Source organism: Balaenoptera physalus, assembly GCF_965194825.1.
Source record: "Balaenoptera physalus genome assembly, chromosome: 14".
NCBI classification, from domain to species: domain Eukaryota; kingdom Metazoa; phylum Chordata; class Mammalia; order Artiodactyla; family Balaenopteridae; genus Balaenoptera; species Balaenoptera physalus.
Genome location: NC_138893.1, coordinates 14,706,130 through 14,727,314, shown reverse-complemented (window position 1 = coordinate 14,727,314; position 21,185 = coordinate 14,706,130). Strand labels below are relative to the sequence as shown.

At 51.2% G+C, this 21,185-nt stretch overlaps 1 protein-coding gene across 2 annotated transcripts in view; it reads left to right on the top strand.

Annotated features, from left to right (window-relative positions):
- Nucleotides 1-21,185, top strand: part of GALNT2 (polypeptide N-acetylgalactosaminyltransferase 2) — a 178,872-nt gene that overhangs the window by 101,920 nt on the left and 55,767 nt on the right. For both annotated transcript variants that reach the window (XM_082424020.1, XM_082424019.1), the window contains exon 3: nt 12,674-12,827. In XM_082424020.1, the coding sequence (XP_082280146.1) occupies nt 12,674-12,827 (154 nt within the window). The remainder of the gene's footprint in view (nt 1-12,673; nt 12,828-21,185) is intronic.

The window sequence follows — 21,185 nt, the reverse complement described above, 5'->3', positions numbered from 1 at the left end:
TTTGCTTACAGTATTCATTTGTCCTTCCATATTGTCTACTTTTTTCATTAGAGCTCTTAACGTAGTAATCATAGTTGCTTTAAATTCCTGGTCTGATCATTCCAACATCCTGCCATATCTGAGTCTGGTTTTGGTGTTTGCTTTGTCTCTTCACACTATGCTTTTTGCCTTTTAGTGTGCCTTGTAGTTTTTTCTTAGAAACCCAGGTGCGATGTCCTGGGTAAAAGGAACCCCAGTAACCAGGCCTTTGGTGATGTGCTGATAAGGTGTGGGGGAGGGGAGGCTTGCTATCCTTATGTGGCAGGTGTCAGTCTCCTAGTGAGCCTGCGCCCCAGGTGTCAGCTTCACGACTGCTTCTCAGCTGTCCTGCCACTCAGGTGAGACAGGGTGGTTAGAGCCCCCTGGAGCTGGGCATTCCCCTTCCTCCGGGTTGATCAGCTCTCTTGAGGGCTGGCCTTGTTAACGACGGAGTGCTTCCGCTGTTTCAGAACGGCTCCTTCCCCCCGCCACTGGAGGCCTGAAGGGGTAAAGGTCACGGAACTGTGGGGTCCCTGGGCCTCCCCCCTCCCGGAGTTCTTACCCGTCAGGCTCGCCCACAGTGAGCCTCCAGCGGTTCATTCTCTGCAGCTCGGGTCCCTCCCCGGCTCTACCTCCTGCAGAACTTGCTGCCCTGGAAATTTTGACCCTCTGTATTCACCTGCTGGTCTCCCCAGTTCTGGGAGCAGCAGTTTGCCCTGTGAGCTCACTTCTCTGAGGGATCTAAGAGGACTTGACTTTTCAGCTTGTTCAGCTTTTCATTTGTCGGGATGGAGGGATGACTTCCAGACTCTTTACATGCAGGATTGGAACCAGGAAGTTATTAGTTCATGAAATTTTGCTTTGATGGTGACAGAGAGTTTGATTGTTAGCGTTTCTTTTTGGGGAGGGACGTCGTCAGCCCAGGGAGTCCAGACCCTCCTGTGTCACACCCTCCACGTGTCCCCCCTGCACTAGACTTGGGAGCGTGTGTGTGCGTTAGACGTCTCCATTAGGTCTGCCCCCTCCCTCCCCCCGACTCCGAAGCCCCGAGCCACAGTTCCTTCCTATGTGATAGGCATTACCCGCGCAGTGGGGAGCGTATCTGAATGGAAGAGTTAGCTCTTAAGCGTTTCTTTGTTATAATAATAGGATGTACTTCTGCTGTGTGGATTAATGAGAGATTTCCTGTGGGTTGTCTCCTATTAGCAAAACCAAGTGTTCTCTTGAATTTTAAGGCATATGTGGGGAGTGGGGGAGAAGTCATGTTCAGGGCATGTCCTAGACGTGACCACTTAAGAGTCAGACGCCATAGTTAAAATCAATGTGGCATTGACCCGGGCTTTCATGTCCTTAACTGTTATACAGTTGATTTCCCTATCTTCAAAGAGATAGGAATGTACTGGTTTTCCTCTTTTTTAAGTTATTACGAATAACCTTTGATGAATGCACCATGTCCTTTTATTTTGCCCTTAAAGGACTTCATCTTCTTTTTTTTGTTGAAACCTTTTTTCTTACTCAGCCATCATACACATGATTTTTTTTCCTTTAGAAACTATTTTGTTGTGGTTAAGAAATACATTTTCCCCAAGCATCATGAGCACAGCCAGAATTCTGTGGTCTGCAAGGAACCATGGTCACAGCACTTTCCACTCTGTGAGTAGGCTGTTGGGGAACTCAGCGGCTTCCTGTGTTCTAGGTGTTGGGTATCTGGTATGTGTAGATGGATGGATGGGAGGAGGTAGCACTCAGTCCAGCGTGGCCAGGAAATCCACTGGCAGATGGAGAGCCTGATATAGGACAGCAGTGACGCCCCCAGGCAATGGCCTCCAACCTTTTTTAACCACTCACCCTATGAGCAAAAGCATCTGCTCCACATTGCAGGTCCAGGGTGGAAGACGTTTGCCCTTAGATTCCGTGATTATTGTTTCTAATTCAGCATCATGTTTTCCAGCTTGAACCACTGAATTTTTTTTTTTAACGCTGATTTTTAAAGTGTTGTTTCAAATAGAGTATTTATTTGTCAGTTTTTTAATTTTTGAAAATCTATCTGATGGAGATGAGTTTTATCTTTTTTTTTCCTGGGTGCAGAAAAAAGCTCTTGGGTCTGAAAATCAGTTTCTCCTCGTAATTCTCCCTCCTGTATCCTCTCCTCTTGTCTCTGCAGCATCTCTGATCTGACTGGTGAGACCAGTTGGCAGGGTAGCGGTGACGCAGAAGGACCGGTGAAGGAACAGGCCAGCCAGGGGTTGAAGGGCCGAGGTCTGGCTTTGAGGACGGCTGTGGGTGGAGGGAGCCAGGGAGCTCCCATCCTTAGAAGACGTGGCCTTTGAGAGCAGATTTTCTTCTGGCCTCTATGAAACCTCAGGGTCATTCTCGTCATGTTCTTTGGGAACCTCGTGTGAGGGGGTGAGCCTCAGAGAGCAGGTAGGGAGAGCGTTGAGGAAGGAGAGTCCTGATTGGGTTTTGGGTCTCCGGGAGGTCCCTCCCATCCTTGGCTGGGTCTTCACCCCGCCCCTCTCCCACCCGCTGCTGCTTCATCACCCAAGACAGTTGATGTCTCAAAACAGAAATTGCTCACGTTCACGTAAAGATGAATGCAATGGGAATGGCGAAGTGTGGAACAGGTCTTAAATCCCGGCTGTGAGTTGCCTCTGAAGCTCACCACGTTTAGCTCTTCTGCTTCCCAGCTGTTGGCAGAGAGGTGACGTGAGCCACCTGTGTGTGTATTCAGCCCATATGATAAACTTGACTTGAACCAGTGATGTTTCAGGTTAGCTAGAAGACCTTGAAGAGAATTGGCCAGAATTTCCACTGTCCATTTTCTCAAACAGATTTTCCAGTACTCACGCTGCAGGGTTGGGGGGGCATGCTCCCCTGACCTCTCCCCCTTCTTGTTACCGAGTGCAGGCTCCCTCTTCTCGCCAGTGAATCAGAGACAAGGTATTGAGGCAGGGAATACGACTTTATTCGCAGACCAGACCGAAAAGACCGGTAGACTAGTGTCTCTGAAAAACCATCTTATCGAGGTCTGGATGCCAGTTTCTTTTATAGAACAGAGAAGGTGGGGGAGGGGATGAGGAAGTAAAGTAAAAGGGCCATCAGTCTTGCAAAACATCTCCTGGAATGGCCAGCCTCGGAGAGGGGATGTTTTAGTTTCTTTTTTCTTGCAGCCATCCACAGGTGGGCAGGGTTCCCCGAGGCAGGCCTTTATGTACAATTATAATGACAAAAGCAACGAAAAGCAAAGGTTAAAGTCAAAGAAACAGATCTAGCGTGGAGTCCCATTTAGCTCTTCCCTGTTACATTCTGAGGGGTTTTGTGGGTTGCAGCATTGTGCTTTTTTAAAATTATGGTAAAATATATATAACATACAATTTACCATTTTAACCATTTTCAAGCGCACAGTTCAGTGGCATTAAGTACATTCACCTTGTCCTGCGACCATCACCGTCATCCCTCTCCAGAACTTTCTCATCTTCCCAAACTGAGACTCTGTCCCCATTAAACACTGACTCCCCGTTCCCCTCCCCAGCCCCTGGCCCACCATCTACTTCCCCGCTGTCCTCCGGGCACCTCGCATACAGGAGAGTCACACGGTATTTGTTCTCCCGTGACTGGCTTGTTTCCACTGGTGCAGCGTCCTCAGGGTTCCTCCGTGTGGTAGGTAGCGTGTGTCAGTGTCTCCTTCCTTCTCAAGGTTGAACACTCTTCCACCTCGCCTGAGGCCCCGGGATCTGCACACTGTCCTTGTCAGGAAAAGAAGTACCTCTCAGTATCCCGAGAGAAGCATCGCAAAAGCAAGCAGTGGACTTCCCTGGTGGCACGGTGGTTAAGAATCCGCCTGCCAATGCTGGGGACACGGGTTCGATCCCTGGTCCGGGAAGATCCCACATGCCGTGGAGCAACTAAGCCCGTGCTCCGCAACGAGAAGCCACCGCCATGAGAAGCCCACGCACCACAACAAAGAGTAGCCCCCGCTCGCCGCAACTAGAGAAAGCCCGCGCAGCAACGAAGACACGATGCAGCCATTAATTAATTAATTAATTTTTAAAAAATCCAAAAAACAAATCTTCTGTTGTCCTTCCCCCATTCCAATGAGTAAGAAAGCAAAACCGAGGACTTAGGTCGGTAGCCGGAAAAGGGGTGGAGCTCTTAAAAGATTTTGAGCTGGGTTAGTAGAAATATAGCGCCCAAAACAATTCTGGTAGCGTCCAGTGCCCTCTGTGCTGTCACCCACCCGTCCACTATTTCGTTCTGTTCTGGGCACAGGCTGTTCAGAGATGCTCGTGAGTTCGAGTCGGTCCAGATGATGGTGACTCAGACGGGGAGGAGGCTGGAAACAGCGTCCCATGAGGAGCACTTAAAATAAATGGGTGTTTTTACGGAGGGCCGAGAAGGGCGCCGTGGGATCGTGATGCCCAAGTATTTGAAAAGGTGCCACAGAAGAGAGGCTCGTTGTTTTCCTTTTATTGGAGACTCCGGAGAGTGGAAGTTACAGGAAGCAGCGTTGCTGTAGAAAGGAACCAGGGCCGGCAGCTCCAGCTGGCTTCATGTTAGGGGTTTAGTGGGGAGATTTTCACACGTGCATCCCTGGGGCCTTCTGCCTCCAGCAGCACGTGATGTTCGCCTTCAAGAGAGAGACCCCACGCCCTCCACCCAGACTGCACTGGGCCGGGGCGAGGCGGGGCGGGGGCGGGTGCCCTGGGGAAGGGATGGGACCTGCCCTGTGAGGCTGCTTTTTGGTGCTTGGCTGCAGTCCCACCCACTTCAGAGTGAGCTGGCATCCACAGTGGAAGGAACACGGCTTTGGGAAGAGAGAGACCTGGGTTTGATTTGTGGTTCCATCTTTTTTTTTTTTTTTTTTTTTTTAGTATTTATTTATTTATTTGGCTGCACCGGGTCTTAGTTGTGGCACACGGGATCTTCGTCGCCATGTGAGGGATCTTTTTAGTTGAGGCTCTCAGCTGCGGCATGTGGGATCTAGTTCCCTGACCAGGGATCGAACCCGGGTCCCCTGCGTTGGGAGTGCAGAGTCTTAACCACTGGACCACAAGGGAAGTCCCATGGTTCCATCATTTTAGTTTAACTTCCAAGTCTCACTTGCCCAGTTAGTACAATGGAAACAGTAGTGGTCACATGTACTTCGCAGGGTGATGGTGTGCTGCGTTGGGTCTGTACGGAGCACCTGTCCTGTGGGCGTTGGTGAGCGACGCCCTCTTTCTGTCCTCCTGCCTTTCACGTATCAGCCCCAATTCTGCGTAGTAGGTTCACTTTGATATTTTTACTAATATTTGGGATGAAAAACCATGTACAACAAACTAACTTTATTGTGTTTAGACACTATCACACATAGAGGGAGAAGGAGGAGTTTCTATTTAAAATTTGGAAAAGAAATATGTATAGGAAGATTCCTTGATTTCAAGGCAGGTGTAGATCTCATAATGCAAATCAGACTCTTTCATGGTGGGTTTTAGTTATTTTGACAGCACAAAGAATTTTAAATAAATTGAGTATTTACCCTATAGCGTCTGATTTTTTTCTTTTATTTTCTTCTAACTAGCTTTTAATCACTCCTTTGAATTTTCTATTTTTTCATCCTTAAAAATGAATCGTGTAGGATCCCTTATTTCAGGAGACAGTTTCTCACAGGTGAACTAGCCTGTCATACCAGCTCTCCAGTGACACATAATAAAGTAGTATTTACATGTCTTTGTTATTGAAATGGATATATTTGTTTGTAAACCTGGCCTCGCCCTGGTCTTCTCTTTCCTGGTGTAGCGTTATGACCTTCTAGAGGAAGAATATGAGGAATTTTTTTCCTTTCAAGCATAGTAAAATTACATTCCATCTGAGATCAACTGAGAGTCTAAACTGAATCGGAGAGCTTCGTCCTTTGATTTAGAATTCATTCTGTTTCCCTCCTCAGCCCCTTTCCCAGAAGAGGCTCGCTGTTTCACACAGGCTAGCTTTCAGTTTGTTTAAGCCGTCCTTCCCGGGGAGGACTTGAGTGAAGATGTGCAGCGTGGCCGTGCTCCCAGCACAGCATCCAGACGCCCCCGTCCCCTGGCTGGAGGGACCCCAACAGCAGGGCCCTCCCTTCCCCTCGTGCACCCGTGGGTGTGTACAACGAGGCTGCCCTCGGGGGGGGGGGCGGTGTCAGCAGGGCCCTGATCCCCCAAAGGACTGTCCCACCTGAGCCGTCTCTAATCTGAAGACCACGTGTGTCTTGGTGTTTCCATATGTTTCGTGGGGTTAATCCTTTGAACGTTCGTCTTCATAGATTTACATCATTGTTTCTTTAAATACGAGGTTTAGTAAAAATGAACATTTTAAGGAAGAGATGATGGTGTTTGGAAATGTTTAAACTTATTTTAAAGTTAATTGAACAAGTCATCCAAAGGCAAGCAGTTTCTTGAATATAAAAGCGTCTTTCCTAAAAGGTAATTGGAGGATTGGTTATTAGGAGCCTAGAACGAGCTTTCCCTTGGCAGTGACGTCCTGAGTGGCACTTAGGACCCTGCGTGAGCCGGCCTTGCCCTGACCCCACAGGGCACAGAGCTGGGGCCCCCCCCCCCGACCTCCGCGCCCCGGGCAGGCTCCGTGGACCACGCATGGCTGTGATTCCCGTCTGGCCTCTGCTCCAGGGATGCTGTGCTGTTCTGCAGTCTGGTTAAGATGAGCAGAAGGGGAAATCCCAAAACTCCAATAGGAAGAAAAAGATTCTGGAAAGACAGATGTAACTCAAGGCCTGGTGGGTGGATAAGGGGAGAGTGAAGAGACTCTGGGTTCCAGAAAGTAAGTGCAAAGGCTTGTGAGGGGCAGCAGGGGTGAGAGAGGAAGAATGTTAGTGGCCAAGTAAGTCGGACATGGGAAAGGAAGAAAAGAATAAATTGCTGGGCCAGGGAGCCGCGGGTGGTGACGGCGGGGCAGCCAGTGGACAGATGTGTGTCCTGCGGAGGGGCCCAGCGGCAGGAGGGGCAGGAAGCCGTCTTCCCCGTCCCCACCTTTCTCCAGGTCCTGGCGCTTTTCTCCCAGAGGCGGCTACCCCGGGCCCCGGCTTCTCCCTGCCTCTGGACGTTGTGTGTCTTGGCTGGAGGGCCGGAGCGGCTGCACTGCGCCCTTTCCTGCTGCCCACCTGGACGGCTCGGGGCCGCTGGGTGAGGAGCTCCCATCAGAGACCAGATGAGCAGAAGAGGAGGCCAGAGTGACCGCGGGGCCCTGGGTCTCTGGGAGCGTCCACAGAACTATCGGAGGCTGGAAGGGATGCCGAGGTCGGACGTGGGCTTTGCAGGGTGTGGTTTTAAACAGTCATTAAACGTGTGCTGTGCGGCGGGTTCCAGCCGTGTCGGCTCCGGGGAGGAGGAGAACTGGGGGCGGCTTGTCCCCGAGCAGGTGACCGTGCGAGGGAGGTGCTTGGGGGCAGCAGGGGGGGCAGGGGGTGGGACGACAGGCTGAGTCGTCATGCAGCCCCCCCGGCAGGAGGCAGAGGAAGCCGAGCTGATCTCCAGCCTCTCCATCTAGACCTTGATGCCCAGACTGGAAAGCCTACAGCGATGCTGTTAGGAGAATTTTGAAGGCTGAGCGGCTGAAGAGACCTCAGATGCTTTAAATGAATGCGTCTCCGAGTCCGGACCGTATACAGACAGGGCACGTGGTTCCTGGGGACCGCTGAGCGGCCAAGGTGCTGGCAGAGCAGGGCAAACAGCAGTTAGAGGTGAGCCTCGGCAGGATTTTGAGTTAGTTATTAGATGGAGGGGTGGTAAACCCTGTGAGGCCCTGCGACAGTAGGTGTGTGAGAAAGCCGTTGTCGGGATGGAGCAGCGTGTGAGGAAGGCCCTGGGGAGGGGCTGCAGCTGGGGACGCCAGGGAGGCTTCCTGGAGGAGGTGGCCGCCCTGGGAGGCTGCTGGCAGCTGGCAGAGCGGAGTAAGTGCATTAAAACCAAACAGCCCTGCCTTCTAGTGTCGCAGTTTCTCCTGGGCTCTGCGTGGATGGTGGGTCAGGGAGGGTTTAGTAAGAGCTCACAGGCCTTGACCCGTGGAGGGCCGAGGGGCGAGGCTGGCCAGAATGGTGATCAGATCTCTGTCATTAACGTTCACAGGGCCAGAGGTCCTGTCCCTGGGGCCCGGGTTCTGCCGTGGCTCCTGGCTGAGGGGACGGGAGGCCGGCTTGAGAGGGCGCCATTTAGAAAAAGCCTGTAAACCAGTGGAAGAAGGTCTAGGGCCCACGTCCAGCGTGTTCGAGAGCAGTCGTCAGGTGTGGGTGTCAGCAGCGGGAGACCACCTGGGGGACCCGGACCTTCTTCCGAGAGATGTGCTTCCCCATGATCAGCCCAGGCTGCGGGCAAAGCAGGAGGCTGGTCCTTGCCCGCCAGGAGCCCCTTCCTGACCCTGGGAGAAATGGTACCACAGGGACATCGGGGGATGATCTTGGCCTCGAAGGGTGGTGGAGGGGGCGGACTTGTGCGACCACGGGTGTCTGTGGAAGGGGCTGGGAGGCTGCCTGAGGGCTGTCAGTGGGGCGGGGGGTGTCAGCCTGACGGAGCCATCAGGAAGCCTCACCTTCGTGCAGAACCAGAGGTGTCAACACTCAGGGTCACACAGTCCCTCCTTCAGCTTCAAAGACCACGTCTAGGAAGGCCCGTCTTCTGGAAATGAATCTCCTCGTAAAGACCTTCAGAACCTCGTGTAATAAGCGAGCGGTTTCCACAGCCCTCCTCGGGGTGAAGGTCCCTTTCTCCCCTCCTGTTGTTTCAGCACCTGTTCTGTTTTCCTGTCATCTCGGTGCTGAAGCTGGCTTCTGTCTTCTCATGAGAAGTTTCATACCTGGGGGGTGTTTTCCATCCACTGCTTCTGCTTAGCCAAATCCGTTTTCACTAGATTTTCGTGTATTTTTTGGAAACTCTTATTCTAATGCTCTTTCTAAGATTTTAAAGAGGTGATAAAAATACAAGATGACTTATGAGTGTCGTTTTTTAAAAGTCCATATATTCAGACATGATATCTACGGTTTTGATGGTTTCTCTCCAGCCTCTGACTTGCTGCTTCCCTTTCTGCCTGGGGTTGGACCCAGGCATATATTCCCTCTGAGAAGCCTGCTCTCGCTGCTTTTTCCTGACTCTGCTCCAACCCTAGCAATTCTGTGTAATACAGAAATAACTGAGTTCTATAATGGTTCTGTAGCCTAGTGGGTCTGACCCATCATTAGAGTGTGGAGCCAGTTTTATGAGTCACACCCACATAAAACAATAGAATATTATGTGTTCACACGTAACAAAGGGAAAACCTTCGTTTCAGCGGTGTGTGTGTGTTTACAGCATGACGTCCGGGCCACGATGTGAGATGTATGTCATAGTCAAACATTTTTGAAAGTCCCTGCTGCGCTCTAACATATCACTAAGCTATAAAGCCATTTATAATCTGTCTCCAGTAAAATGGTGTGTGCCTTGGGAAATTAACTGTCACCGGGCCAGGCAGGGCCCCCAGGAGTTGTATACAGGATGTCATGTCTATAGGGGCAGGGGTCACTGTGGGGTGCCTCTTCGGGGGGCGGGGGAGTGACACCCTCTTTGGAGGTTGAAGAAAGATGTGTTTCTGTGAAGTCACAGAGGGCTTCTTCTCCACTGCTTTGCTGGCTGCTGAGCTCTCAGCTCAGATGCTCCTTCCCCAGGAGCCCCTCACCTCCCGGCACCCCCTTTCGGTCCAGACCAGGCTCCTCTGTTAGGTGTTTCCATAGAACTACAGGTCTCACCATCTGAGCACTTAGCTCAGGCTTCAGTGCTGCAGTTGTTACCATGGTCATTATCTTCTTGTCTGTTGCAGCCCCCCGCAGTCTCCCAGAGCGTGACCTCCACAGGTGGGCATCAGCTCTGTGTTCGCTGTTGTACCCGCAGGAACCAATGAGATACCCAGCATGTAGTCGACACTTAGTACACAGCAATGGTTTGGGGCCGAGGCAGGGAAAACCCCAGCCCCAGAGCTGATTGACATGAGGCATCCACGAAACCCTGTGCTGCCTTATTGCAGAAAGGGGTCGGGGGTCTGATGGCACAAAGAGATTGAAGGTCCAGGAGCTCAGCAGAGGCCTTACCCCCCACCCCACACACAGACGCCCGACGACCAGCCCTCTTCCTGCTGACCCCAGTTCTCCACGCACGAAGCAGAACTGGAGACGAGCATCTCTTGGGTGATGGTCCTTCCTCTGGCCTTGGATGGGGCGACGTAGTTCCAAGTTCTTTGCTGCAGTGAAGAGTTTTCAGGCCATTAAACAAATCAGTGGGAGCCAGCTCATTTGGATTCTGTGGTCGGCGCAGCTGGGGTAGATTTCGGCCGAGGCTCCTGCTTCGCGTAGCCTGTGAGGGGTGAGGTCATGCGGTGAGGAGGAGGGGCTGGTGTGCTGGAGCCCAGGGTGGAGGCAGAAAGGTGGGGAGAGTGGCTGATCCACAGGTATCTCTAGGGCTGTCAGCGTGGAAAACGTGTGCTGGAAACATTTCATCTTGGATGGAAGAGAATGCGGGCACGCGGGCCAGCTCCCGTGGCCAGACATTTACCAGGGGCACGGGATCACCCCGTAGCCTGGGAGCTCGTGGGTTTTGGAATTGCTTTCCTATTTGAGAGGCTGGACCTCTGTGACCCCGAGCATCATTTCCATGGCAACCAGCTGTGATGAGATGGGGGTTTTGACCTCGCAGGACAGTTGTAACAAGAAAGCGGATGGGCTTTTAGATAGAAAGTTTACTTACGACCTGGAACCAATCGCAGGTGACTGGATCTCAGTTTCCTCATCTCTGAAATAGAGAAAGGAACATGGCATTCTTTTGATGGTGTGCGGAGGGGCCTGTGTTGGGCAAGCACGCATGTAGGTACACATGCTAGTGTCATAACTCACTGTTGATCTTAACCGAACGCCCAGCATTTGACGCGCTGCGGAAGGGGCCCTGCCCCCCCCACCCCGGGGCCTCGGTGCTGCTGTTCCCTATGCTCTTCCCCAGGGCTACAGGGCCACGCTGCCTCGTGAGGGCATCTCTCAGTCAGACCAGCCCTTGTAGAAGAGCAGCCCCCAGCTGCCCGCCCCTTGGCCTCCTGTTTCTGTTTCGTCACGGCACTGTGACCACTAGAGCTTTACCACTTCAAGGGGACAGGGGTTGTTGTTACTGTTTTTCCTTCCCTTTTTTTTTTTTATTTTTTAATTTGGTTTGAGTTTGCACATCTACTGAATTGGCACATTAAATCCTCCTGAAAAATCTTTTTTCATTTTATGTATTTATTTATTTTTAGGAAACTTAGTTTCAAAGAATGAATAACTTGCCCAAGATCATAGAGGTAGCAGGTGGTAAACAGCGATTTCAGCCCGGGCGGGGCGGGTGGACAGCAAGTCCCAACTCTGTTTGGTCCCGAGCCGATCTTTCCTCCCACTGTTCTCCCTGTGCGCATCAGTGCCTTTGCTCATCTCTCTGCCTTCTCGCGCCCGGGCTTGTCCGGGCTTGCCCCACCCGGCAGTGCCCTTCCCTCCAGATCCCAGGCTGCACCAGCACTGCCCCTACCCCACCCTGGCACAAACTTCCAGGCCAGCGCGTGTCCTTGGAGAACCCTGTGCTGGGTCCTGGAGCCGCAACAGCTAATCCAGGCAGTGGAGTCAAGGCGAACGTATGTGTGGACAGGCCAGACTACCTCGGTGTCCGTCCCCTCCTGCTGAGAACATGAGTGTGATCAGGGTGAGTGTGCCAGGGTGTGAGTATTCCAGGCCTCGTGTGTCCTAGGATGTTGAGTGTGCAAGGATGTGACCATGCAGGATATGTGTGCCAGGGTGTGAATGTGATTAGGGTGAATGTGCCAGGGTGTGAGCATTCCAGGCCACGTATGTCCTAGGACACTGAGTGTGCAAGGATGTGACCATGCAGGATATGTGTGCCAGGGTGTGAATGTGATCAGGGTGTGTGCCAGGGTGTAAGCATTCCAGGGCATGTGTGTCCCAGGATAGGAGTGTACAAGGATGTGACTGTGCAGGGGGTATGTGCCAGGACGTGAGTGTGCCAGGGTGTGAATGTGCTAAGATGTGAGGCTGCCAGGGCGTGTGTGTCCTAGGACGTCAGTGTGCCAGAAAAGGCTTCACGTACCACGTCATGGGGTCGATGTGGCAGTGGCTGCAGGAAGTATCTCTGAGGAGGTCTCTCCGGGGTTGTTTTGGTGTCCTGTTCTTTGGGGGTGTTATTTTTGTGTAAACACTTATTTTGTGCCGCCTGATGTCACACGATGGGATGCCTTACTTTCATTTGTTCAGGATCTTTGTCACCGTGTCTGAGGTGCTTTTTGGCATTACTGTAATCCCTGGAAAGGTGGGACAAGCAGAGCATATTATCTCCTTTTGTACGGAGTGTCAATGGTGCCATTCTCCGGGATACATTGACTGGCAGAGAATTCTGTTCACGGGACAGATACTTGAAGTCTTGGCTTTAACTTTCACGCTGCGAACGGTAACGGTTCAGGTTGCCGGTTTACAGGCATGGTGCTGCCTGTTCCCAGGCGGTTCGCTGGTTAGAACTGCCGGCAGCGGCAGCCCTGGCGCTGTTCCGGGAAGTCGCACTGACGCGTGGCCTTGGGGCCGAGCTCTCTGCTCCCTCGTGCCCTCATCCCACACCCTCTGCTCTGCTCCTTGCAGGGAAAGTGCGATGGCGGGACTTTAACCAGGAGGCTTACGTTGGCGGGACGATGGTCCGCTCCGGGCAGGACCCCTACGCCCGCAACAAGTTCAACCAAGTGGAGAGCGATAAGCTGCAGATGGACAGAGCCGTCCCCGACACCAGGCACGACCAGTAAGTGTCAGCCCGCGGCGGGCGCCGCCCTGGCCACTTCCTGCCTCACAGTGAGTACTTTCCCCCCGGGATGCTCCTTGTTTCTGTTGCTCTGCAAGACAGCGTGTGCCGTGTCTTTACGGGGCCGGAAAACTAGGAGAATTCCGAGGCACGTGGCAATGGGACTTCACCCGCAGGATGTGAAAGGGCTGCTTGGGCCCGGGTTCCAGTCTTCCCGACGCCCCTGGCGTGTCCAGAGGCTGCAGGCTGCTGGTCAGAGCGTGAGAGTCACTGAGAGAAAGTGGCGTGACCGCCCTCGTCTGTACTGGTCACCTGTGGTTTTTAAAATCCATTCACAAAATTGCTTTCCATCGTTCACAAGCTCAATGGGAGGAAGCGCTAAAGTCTTGCTTACTGGGAAGCTTTAGTTGGGAATGTTCTAGAGAGCAGAAAGGGGAAAAAAACAGCCCCGCAGGGTCAATGTTAAACTGAGCAGAACTCGGAGGCAGGGGCCTGGGACCATCTCCCCACTTCGAGTGCTGGGGCTGGTGGGAGGCTCTTCTCTACGTCCTTCCCTAGATTCCTCGGGGACCTGGGGGTTCTCAGGCCTCCAGACGCTCAAATGTGCATTTGTCACCACTGACTAGGAAAGTGATACCATGACCCTCACTGCCACTCTGTACCTCTGAACCTTGCTGGTAACGATCTTTCATTGGGAGGCTGTTCGCAGTGGGGTCCTTAGACGGTTAGTCTTGTTGTATTAAAAAATAAGGAGGCGCGTTTGGAGGGCAGCTGTTGCCCTGGGTGCCGCTAGGCCTTTCTGCTCACCTGGTTACTTTTAGAGTCCTTCATCCGTCACGTAAAGGTACGTGGATGCCACGTCCGCTGCACTCAGGTCCCGGGATTCCAGCCAGACAAGCCTCTCCTGCTCTGGCGGATGGGGTGGGGACGGGGTGGCAGGAGGTGAGGGGGCAGTACTGCCCTCGGACAGTCTGCTCCAGTCCAGCGCGTTCAGGGCACCCGGGTGGCGGGAGCCCAGGTGAGTCCTGAGCTGGAGGCATCTGGGCAGGAGGCCGGTGACCGGGCTGTGCCAGGCAGCCCTGGTCCCCCAGAGGGCCAGCCGGGTCCCATTTCCCTGGGTGTGAGTTCCCGGGACTGAGGGGCAGGTGAGCTGAAGAGAGACAAGAGGGACCAAGCTCCACGTGAACACGTGTTAACGCTCGGCTTTGTTTTCTGAGTTAAGTAGCGCACCTTGAAAGAGGATTTTCCTCTCCTCTCGTGCTTTCAGGGGGACTTCGCAACCGTGTAAGCGCCACTTAACCACACAGGTGCTCTCTCCCTGCTCTTACCAAGCTTTATGGGGTTGTAGTCAGCTCTGTGTACCCAGAAGACTCACAAGTGTGTAGAATTACAGTTCTTTCAGACTCCGGATGTGTGTGTGTGTGTGTGTGTGTGTGTGTGAGTGTGTGATATAATATGTGAAACATATGATTGATATATAAACATATATATTGCACATGATGCTAAGAATCTCATCATTTTTCTGAATCCAGCCCGGAAGATTGTCTTTGCTTAATATTCCCTGTAACCCATTAATTTATATTTAAGGCAGCTTTACTCAGCCCCTGTGCCGGGCTGCTGCTTCAAGTCAGCACGGGTAACTGGTAAACACCCATCTGGAATAGGGGTTGCTTCGCAGGGGTCCAGGGACCGCGTGGGCTCCGGGAGAGTCCTGAAGCTGGGTGCACGGCCGCAGGGCGGTGCCCGCCTGCACGTCAGGGGAGGGTCCCAGACGCACGCGTACCCGCCACCCTCATCCCCAGGCTCGTGGGCCCACCGCACCCAGCCTGTGCCAGCCGCTCTCCACAACTCAGGGGCGGGACACGAAGGTTGTCCTTGCTGCACAGAGAGCGATGTTCCCAACTTGCCCGGTGAAGAGGAGCAGTGACTGAAGGCCAGAAAGGGCCAGCGCGGCTTTTCGGAGGGGCTTGGCCTAAACTCAGGAGCGGGTTCAGGTTCTAGCGGAATCTAGCTCAAAAATCGTACCTGGAGACTGGAATTGACCGCTTTGAATTTCATCTCCATGAGATGGTGTGGGTTTCACCTCACTGGTTTAAGGGCTGCTTTCCTGCTGTGACCTTTCCTCAGAGCTGAGAGAAAAGGGTGTCATTTCTGATGGCTCACCAACGCGTGGGCCGGGGTTCTGTCTCCACTGCAAGTCCCTTAAATGTCCTCAAAACTATATATATATATATTTTTTTTTTTTTTTCAGTTTTTGAAATACGAGTTTGTCCAAACAGATGTTTGAATATTCATCCCGCAGTGGGCTGTGTTTTAGGTGGCTTTAATTTTAGTTCCAGCTACTGTCTCATGTTCATTTGCATGTGTGAAAGTAGCAGCTGGGCTGCCTTCCACGTTTTTTGGATTTGGGCTAAATTAAAATCTCCCCAAAGTCAATTTGATGCCTGGAACTGAGGCCATGTCCTGCCTTCAAAGTATCAGCTTTAGAACAACCAATATTATTGACCGTCAGGTTAAGGAGATCAAGTTACTGCTCTGCATCCATCCCACCCCCCTCCATATCTAATAGAGGGCTGTTAAGGTGTTTGACCTTCCTATATAAATACAATATTTTTTGGCTCTGCAGTATCTCTCTTGGTATAGACCGATGGAAATGCCTTGCCCTATAGAGTTCAGTCTTCACTTGTGATAAATCTGACAGCAGTGCAGGTGGAGGTTAATTAAGAACAAGGGATTTGGAGTCATACAGACCTTGGTCTATCCGGGACACTCCAGTTCCTGATCTTGCGGCCTTTGTCTTTCATGAGACGCTGTAATATGATGACGTCTGGCTACCGTGAGGGTTAAAGAAATGTTCCCAAGGGCTGGCTCCTCCTCCCCTGAGATTTTGTTCCAGGCCCTCCCTTGATCTCCTGCCCTAGGAGTGAGACCCCGGCCCCCAGCATCCCTGCCCCCTCCCTACCTGATGCTTCTCCACGACCCTTATCACCGCCTACACAGCATGTGTCTTACCTATTTACATGATCATTTGAATGTACTCATTAGAGCGGTGGGCTACATCTGGGCGTGTTATTCGGCCCCCTCCCAGCACTTGGTAAACTCAGTATTTGTTGAGTGAGTGAATTGCCTAGCCTAGTGGCCAGCATATGGTGAGTGCCCTGTAAATCATTAATAATATGAAGAGTCATAAAAGAACAAAGGCGGATGAAAGGGAGATTTTTAAGCAGTAAGGGAGATCAGATGAACCCCCAAGATGAGTCTTCCGTGTCAGGTTCTCCCAGGACTGGAAAGTGACATGGTTACAATCTACCCCTTCTTCACTGTCCTCTGGGGTAGATCCAAGGAATCAGGTTCAGAGCCTTGCAAACAAACAAACAAAAAACCCATACTTTGGGGTTATGCTTTATTTACCTTTTTCTAAGTATATAACAAATAATGTGCCAAGAAAAAATATTTACGTGAAGGAGGAAGCATAGAAAAGCCTGCTGTGAGTGAAATACTTGATATGACATACAGGAACTCTTAGAGTCTCTTAGAAATTAGAAAGATGGTAGCCCATCCTAGTCTTGAAAGTACAGTTGAGAAGTCAAAAAAAAAAAAAAAAAAGATGTTCTACCTCATTTAATGTTATTTGAAATTTCAAATAAATTATCAAGACTTAAAAGCAAATGAAACCAATGGGAATTTCGAAGGTGCCTTTTCAGATGGCTTGTTTCTCCCCCCCCTCACCTTTGGAAGCTGCTGTTACTGTCCTGGCAAAAGGTAACGGGACTCAGCATTGAAGGTGGGACTCGGTCACACCTGGGCGTATCCTGAAGGCAGGGCCCACAGGATGGGCTGATGGGTGGGCAAGGAAGGTGGCTCGGGGCGAGGCCCCTCGTGAGACGGAGGAGCTGTGGGTGAGCAGGTCTAGGGGACACGTCAGAGGGTGAAATTCAGACACGTTAAGTCCAAGGTGCATTAAGCATCTCAGGTAGGCAGACCTGCTGTGTAGGTGTTTGGAAATGTGTCAGGAGAAAGGCCTTAGTGGGGAGGTGAGTTTGGGAATGCTCAGTGCACAGGTGGTATTTAAAGCCATGATGTGGGGCATCAACCCCCAGGGAGATGACAGGGAGGAGAGCGGCCCAGGACCGGCTCTGGATGATCCAACACTGAGAGTGAATTTAAAGCCCAGGCTGACTTGGAGTCCAGTCCAACATTGCAGGGGCTCAGACCTCACGTGGTGCCGAGGCCCCGGCAGAGACGCTCTGCTGCCTTTTTAGAGCAGAGCTGTCGTGAGGGGAGGGTCGTCTCCCTGATAAAGCCTTTCCAGAATCTGTCTCAGAAGGGTTTTGTGTCGTGTTCTGTTTTCTGGTGTTCTGTTGGTTTGTCCAGAGTTGCGTCTGATGGGGAAGTGAAGCGTAGAAGTGGGGTGGAGCCCGGGAAGTTTATGGAACATCATTCTGTCTGCCGGGGAGAGCTCGAGCTGGTTTACTTTAAAATTGTTTATGTAAGTAAAATCGAATAAACCCTTGGGGGAGAAACATTATCTTGTTTTCTTCTCTCCCCCGTCAGCCAGCACTGTTGCTTTTCATTTACTTATGTATTAAGTCCCTTAAAAATGAGAACCGCTTGGTCAAGGAACAGATTTCCTTCGGGTTTCAAAAGTTAAATCGTTAGAGAGTTCCATCTTTCCCTTTTCTCACGAAATTAAAAATGAAGGGTTTTGAAACATCTTTGTGTCTAAAACTGAAGTATTGCTCCTGAGACCAGAGCTGCCTCAATCAACCACGACCCCACGAGGGTCCTTCTCTGGGAGAGAACTTCGTCCAAGTCCCACACCTGGTGGGTTTATCTGGCAGCCTTTCCATCCAGGACTGTGTTGACTCAATTTATAAATTACAGTCGTAAGGTTTTGTTTTGTTTCCTTGAAAAGGATCACTAAAGGACTCTGTTTCGACCAGTTTTTTAAATGTGTGGCTTTAATGCCGCCCAAACAGAGATCAGAACTCGTGAGGGGCCGGTTTTTTGTTTTGTTTTTGTTTTTCCTCTACTTTTCTTTTGTGTTTTAGAAATTTCATCCAGCGGGCAGGCACTTCAGTAATGGGCCGTGCTGGTGGCTCTGGTGGCGCGTCCGCGTGGATGTCGGTTGTCTTAGGAGAGCGGCTCACCAGGATGGAGGGCTGTGAGAGGGATGCCGTCCAGGCCCCTCACTGTTACTTGGGAAGAGTAAACATTGTTGAAGCCAAGGGAAAGTTCGCAATGTAAACTCAGCAGCTTGGCGTGAAGCTTTGAGGGCCGTTATCGTGAGATTCCATTGTATTTTTAGGAGATCTGGGGGAACAAGAGGAAGCCCAGCTCCGAAGGGCGTCTCCGCGTCTTGTCAGGGTGTGCCGGAGGGACTCTCATTTCGGGGGCCAAGAGCCTTGATCGCTCGTTACATTTTTCTTACGAAAGTCGTGTTTCATCAGCACGCACAAACAAGCCTCCGGCGTGGCCGCTGCCCCAGCAGCTCCCCATTCGAAGGGCCGGCCGGGGGCCTGGCGGACCTGCTCCGACCCCATGGGGCCCCGTGGGCAGTGTCCTGGCCGGCGGGGCTGGCGCTCCTCGGAGCGGGGCCCGCTGCTTGCTCTGGGCTTCGCTGGCCCCGGAGGCGTCTGTGGCCGTCGGGGCGGTGGGTTGGCTGTGGCGTGACAGCGAGCCTTACACGCCTGTTCCACAATGACCACAGCCACACACTGTCGGACACCGGGTGATGTCCCGGCCTGCACTCAGCTTTTGTGTGCTTTCACTTTATTCAGTCAGCGGAGGCTCCTTCGGAGTCAGCAGGGAGATTCTTCTCTGGGTGACATCGCACGCCAGTCCCTAGAGGCCCCCGACTGCAGAGCCCACGTCCGGGAGGGCAGCTCAGGGTGGCCCCGGCCTGCTGGGCAGGGGCAGGTGAGATGGCCCAAGGCCCCTGCCCAGGCGCCCCTCTGTGTCTGGAGCCCTTCCCCAGGGGTCCTGGACATTACTGTCATTGTGCCATTATCCCGGTCCGTACGGCAGGTGGGAGAGCCGGGCCGCCGCTGCAGAGTGGGACCACCTGCCTGAGGTCGCACAGGGAGGGGAGGGAAGGAGGGATGGAGCTTTCGGTGGCCAGGTTCCCGCTCCCAGTTCTACGTTCTAGACGCGGTGCCTCGCCATGCGCTCTGCACAAGTGTCTTGTCTGCTCCCAGTTTTCAGGCAGGAGTCTTTGGCATGAGGCCCAAAGGCACCCAAAAAGCAAGAAGGCCTGCGTGTTGGTAGCTTGCAGCCAAACTCCTGAGAAATTGTGTTCCCAGCTGACCACATGCTGACAGAATCCTGAGAAATTGAGAAGAACCGAGGCTTTTGTTCCTCTTTTTCCAGCCTCAGGTTCTCCAGGGCAGTGTAATGGCAGAATGCGCTGTTTCCGTTCCCCTGGAACATTCTCGCGCCCTGAGGGAGGTGAGGCTGCTGCTTGAGCGCCATCAGTGTGACTTCCCTGTCCCGGCGGCGTGAGAGGCGGGCAGGTGCAGGAGCCGGTGTGTCCAGACGATGGGAGGGGGCCAAGTGCAAGGCTCTTTGCTTCACACCTCCCCCCAACTCAGTGCAGGGACTAATGTGCACCTTATGTGCAAAATTCAGACCAAAGCCATGCCATTATTCGTCATCTGCCGCTTGGCTTTCTGTTTGTTGAATTGTTTTTATTATTTTTAGTGTTTTTATAAAACCAACTCCAAGTTTTTAGCACCAGACCACTCTTTTTTTCCCCTTTATATGTTCTTCTTTTGGGACCATTTCAGGCCTTGTCTGCATCTCGATCAAAGAATACTCTGGGCATTGAAGGAACATATCTCAGTGTAATAAAAGCTATTTATGACAAACCCGCAGCCAACGTAATACTCAACAGTGAAAAGCTGAAAGCCTTCTCGCTAAAATCTGGAACAAGACAAGGATGTCCACTCTCACCACTTCTATTCAACATAGTATTGGAAGTTCTGGCCACAGCAGTCTGATAAGAAAAAAGAAATAAAAGGTATCCAAATTGGAAGGGAAGAGGTAACATTGTCATTATATGCAGATGACATGATACTATATGTAGAAACCCTAAAGACTCCACACAAAAACTATTAGAACTGATAAAAGAATTCAGCAAAGTAGCAGGATACAAGAATTAACATACAGAAGGTGGTTGCATTTCCTTACACTAACAATAAAATATCAGAAAGGGAATGTAAAAAAGCAATCCCTTTTAAAGTCACATCTAGAAAAATAAAATACCTAGGAATAAACCTGACCAAGTAGAGGAAAGATTTATATGCTGAGAACTACAAAACATTTAATAAAGGAAATTGAAGATGATTCAAAGAAACGGAAAGTTATCCCATGCTCTTGGATTGGAAGAATTAATATTGTTAAAATGGCCATACTACCCAAAGCAATCTACAGGTTTAATGCAATCCCTATCAAATTACCCATGACATTTTTCACAAAACTAGAACAAATAATCCTAAAATTTATATGGAACCATAAAAGGCCCAGAATTGCCAAAGCAATCCTGAGGAAAAAGAACAAAGCAGGAGGCATAACCCTCCCAGACTTCAGACAGTACTACAAAGCTACAGTAATCAAAACAATGTGGGGCTTCCCTGCTGGCACAGTGGTTAAGAATCCACCTGCCAATGCAGGGAACACAGGTTCGAGCCCTGGTCCGGGAAGATCCCACATGCCGTGGAGCAACGAAGCCCGTGCACCACAACTACTGAGCCTGCGCTCTAGAGCCCACGATCCACAACTACTGAAGCCCATGCGCCTAGAGCCTGTGTTCCACAACAAGAGAAGCCACTGCAATGAGAAGCCCATGCACTGCAACAAAGAGTAGCCCCTGCTCACCGCAACTAGAGAAAGCCTGTGTGCAGCAATGAAGATCCAACACAGCCAAAAATAAATAAATAAATTTATAAAAGAAAACAACAGTGTGGTACTGGCACAAAAACAGACATATGGCTCAATGGAACAGAATACAGAGCCCAGAAATAAACCCACACACCTATGGTCAATTTTCAGCAAACAAGGTAAGAATATACAATGGGAAAAAGACAGTCTCTTCAGCAAGTTGTGTTGGGAAAGCTGGACAGCTGCATGTAAATCAATGAAGCTAGAACACACCCTCACACCATACACAGTATAAACTGAAAATGGCTTAAAGACTTAAATGTAAGACATGACACCATAAAACTCCTAGAAGAAAACATAAGCAAAACATTCTCTGACATAAATCACACCAATGTTTTCTTAGGTCAGTCTCCCAAGGCAATAGAAACAAAAGCAAAAATTAACAAATGGGACCTAATCAAACTTACAAGCTTCTCTACA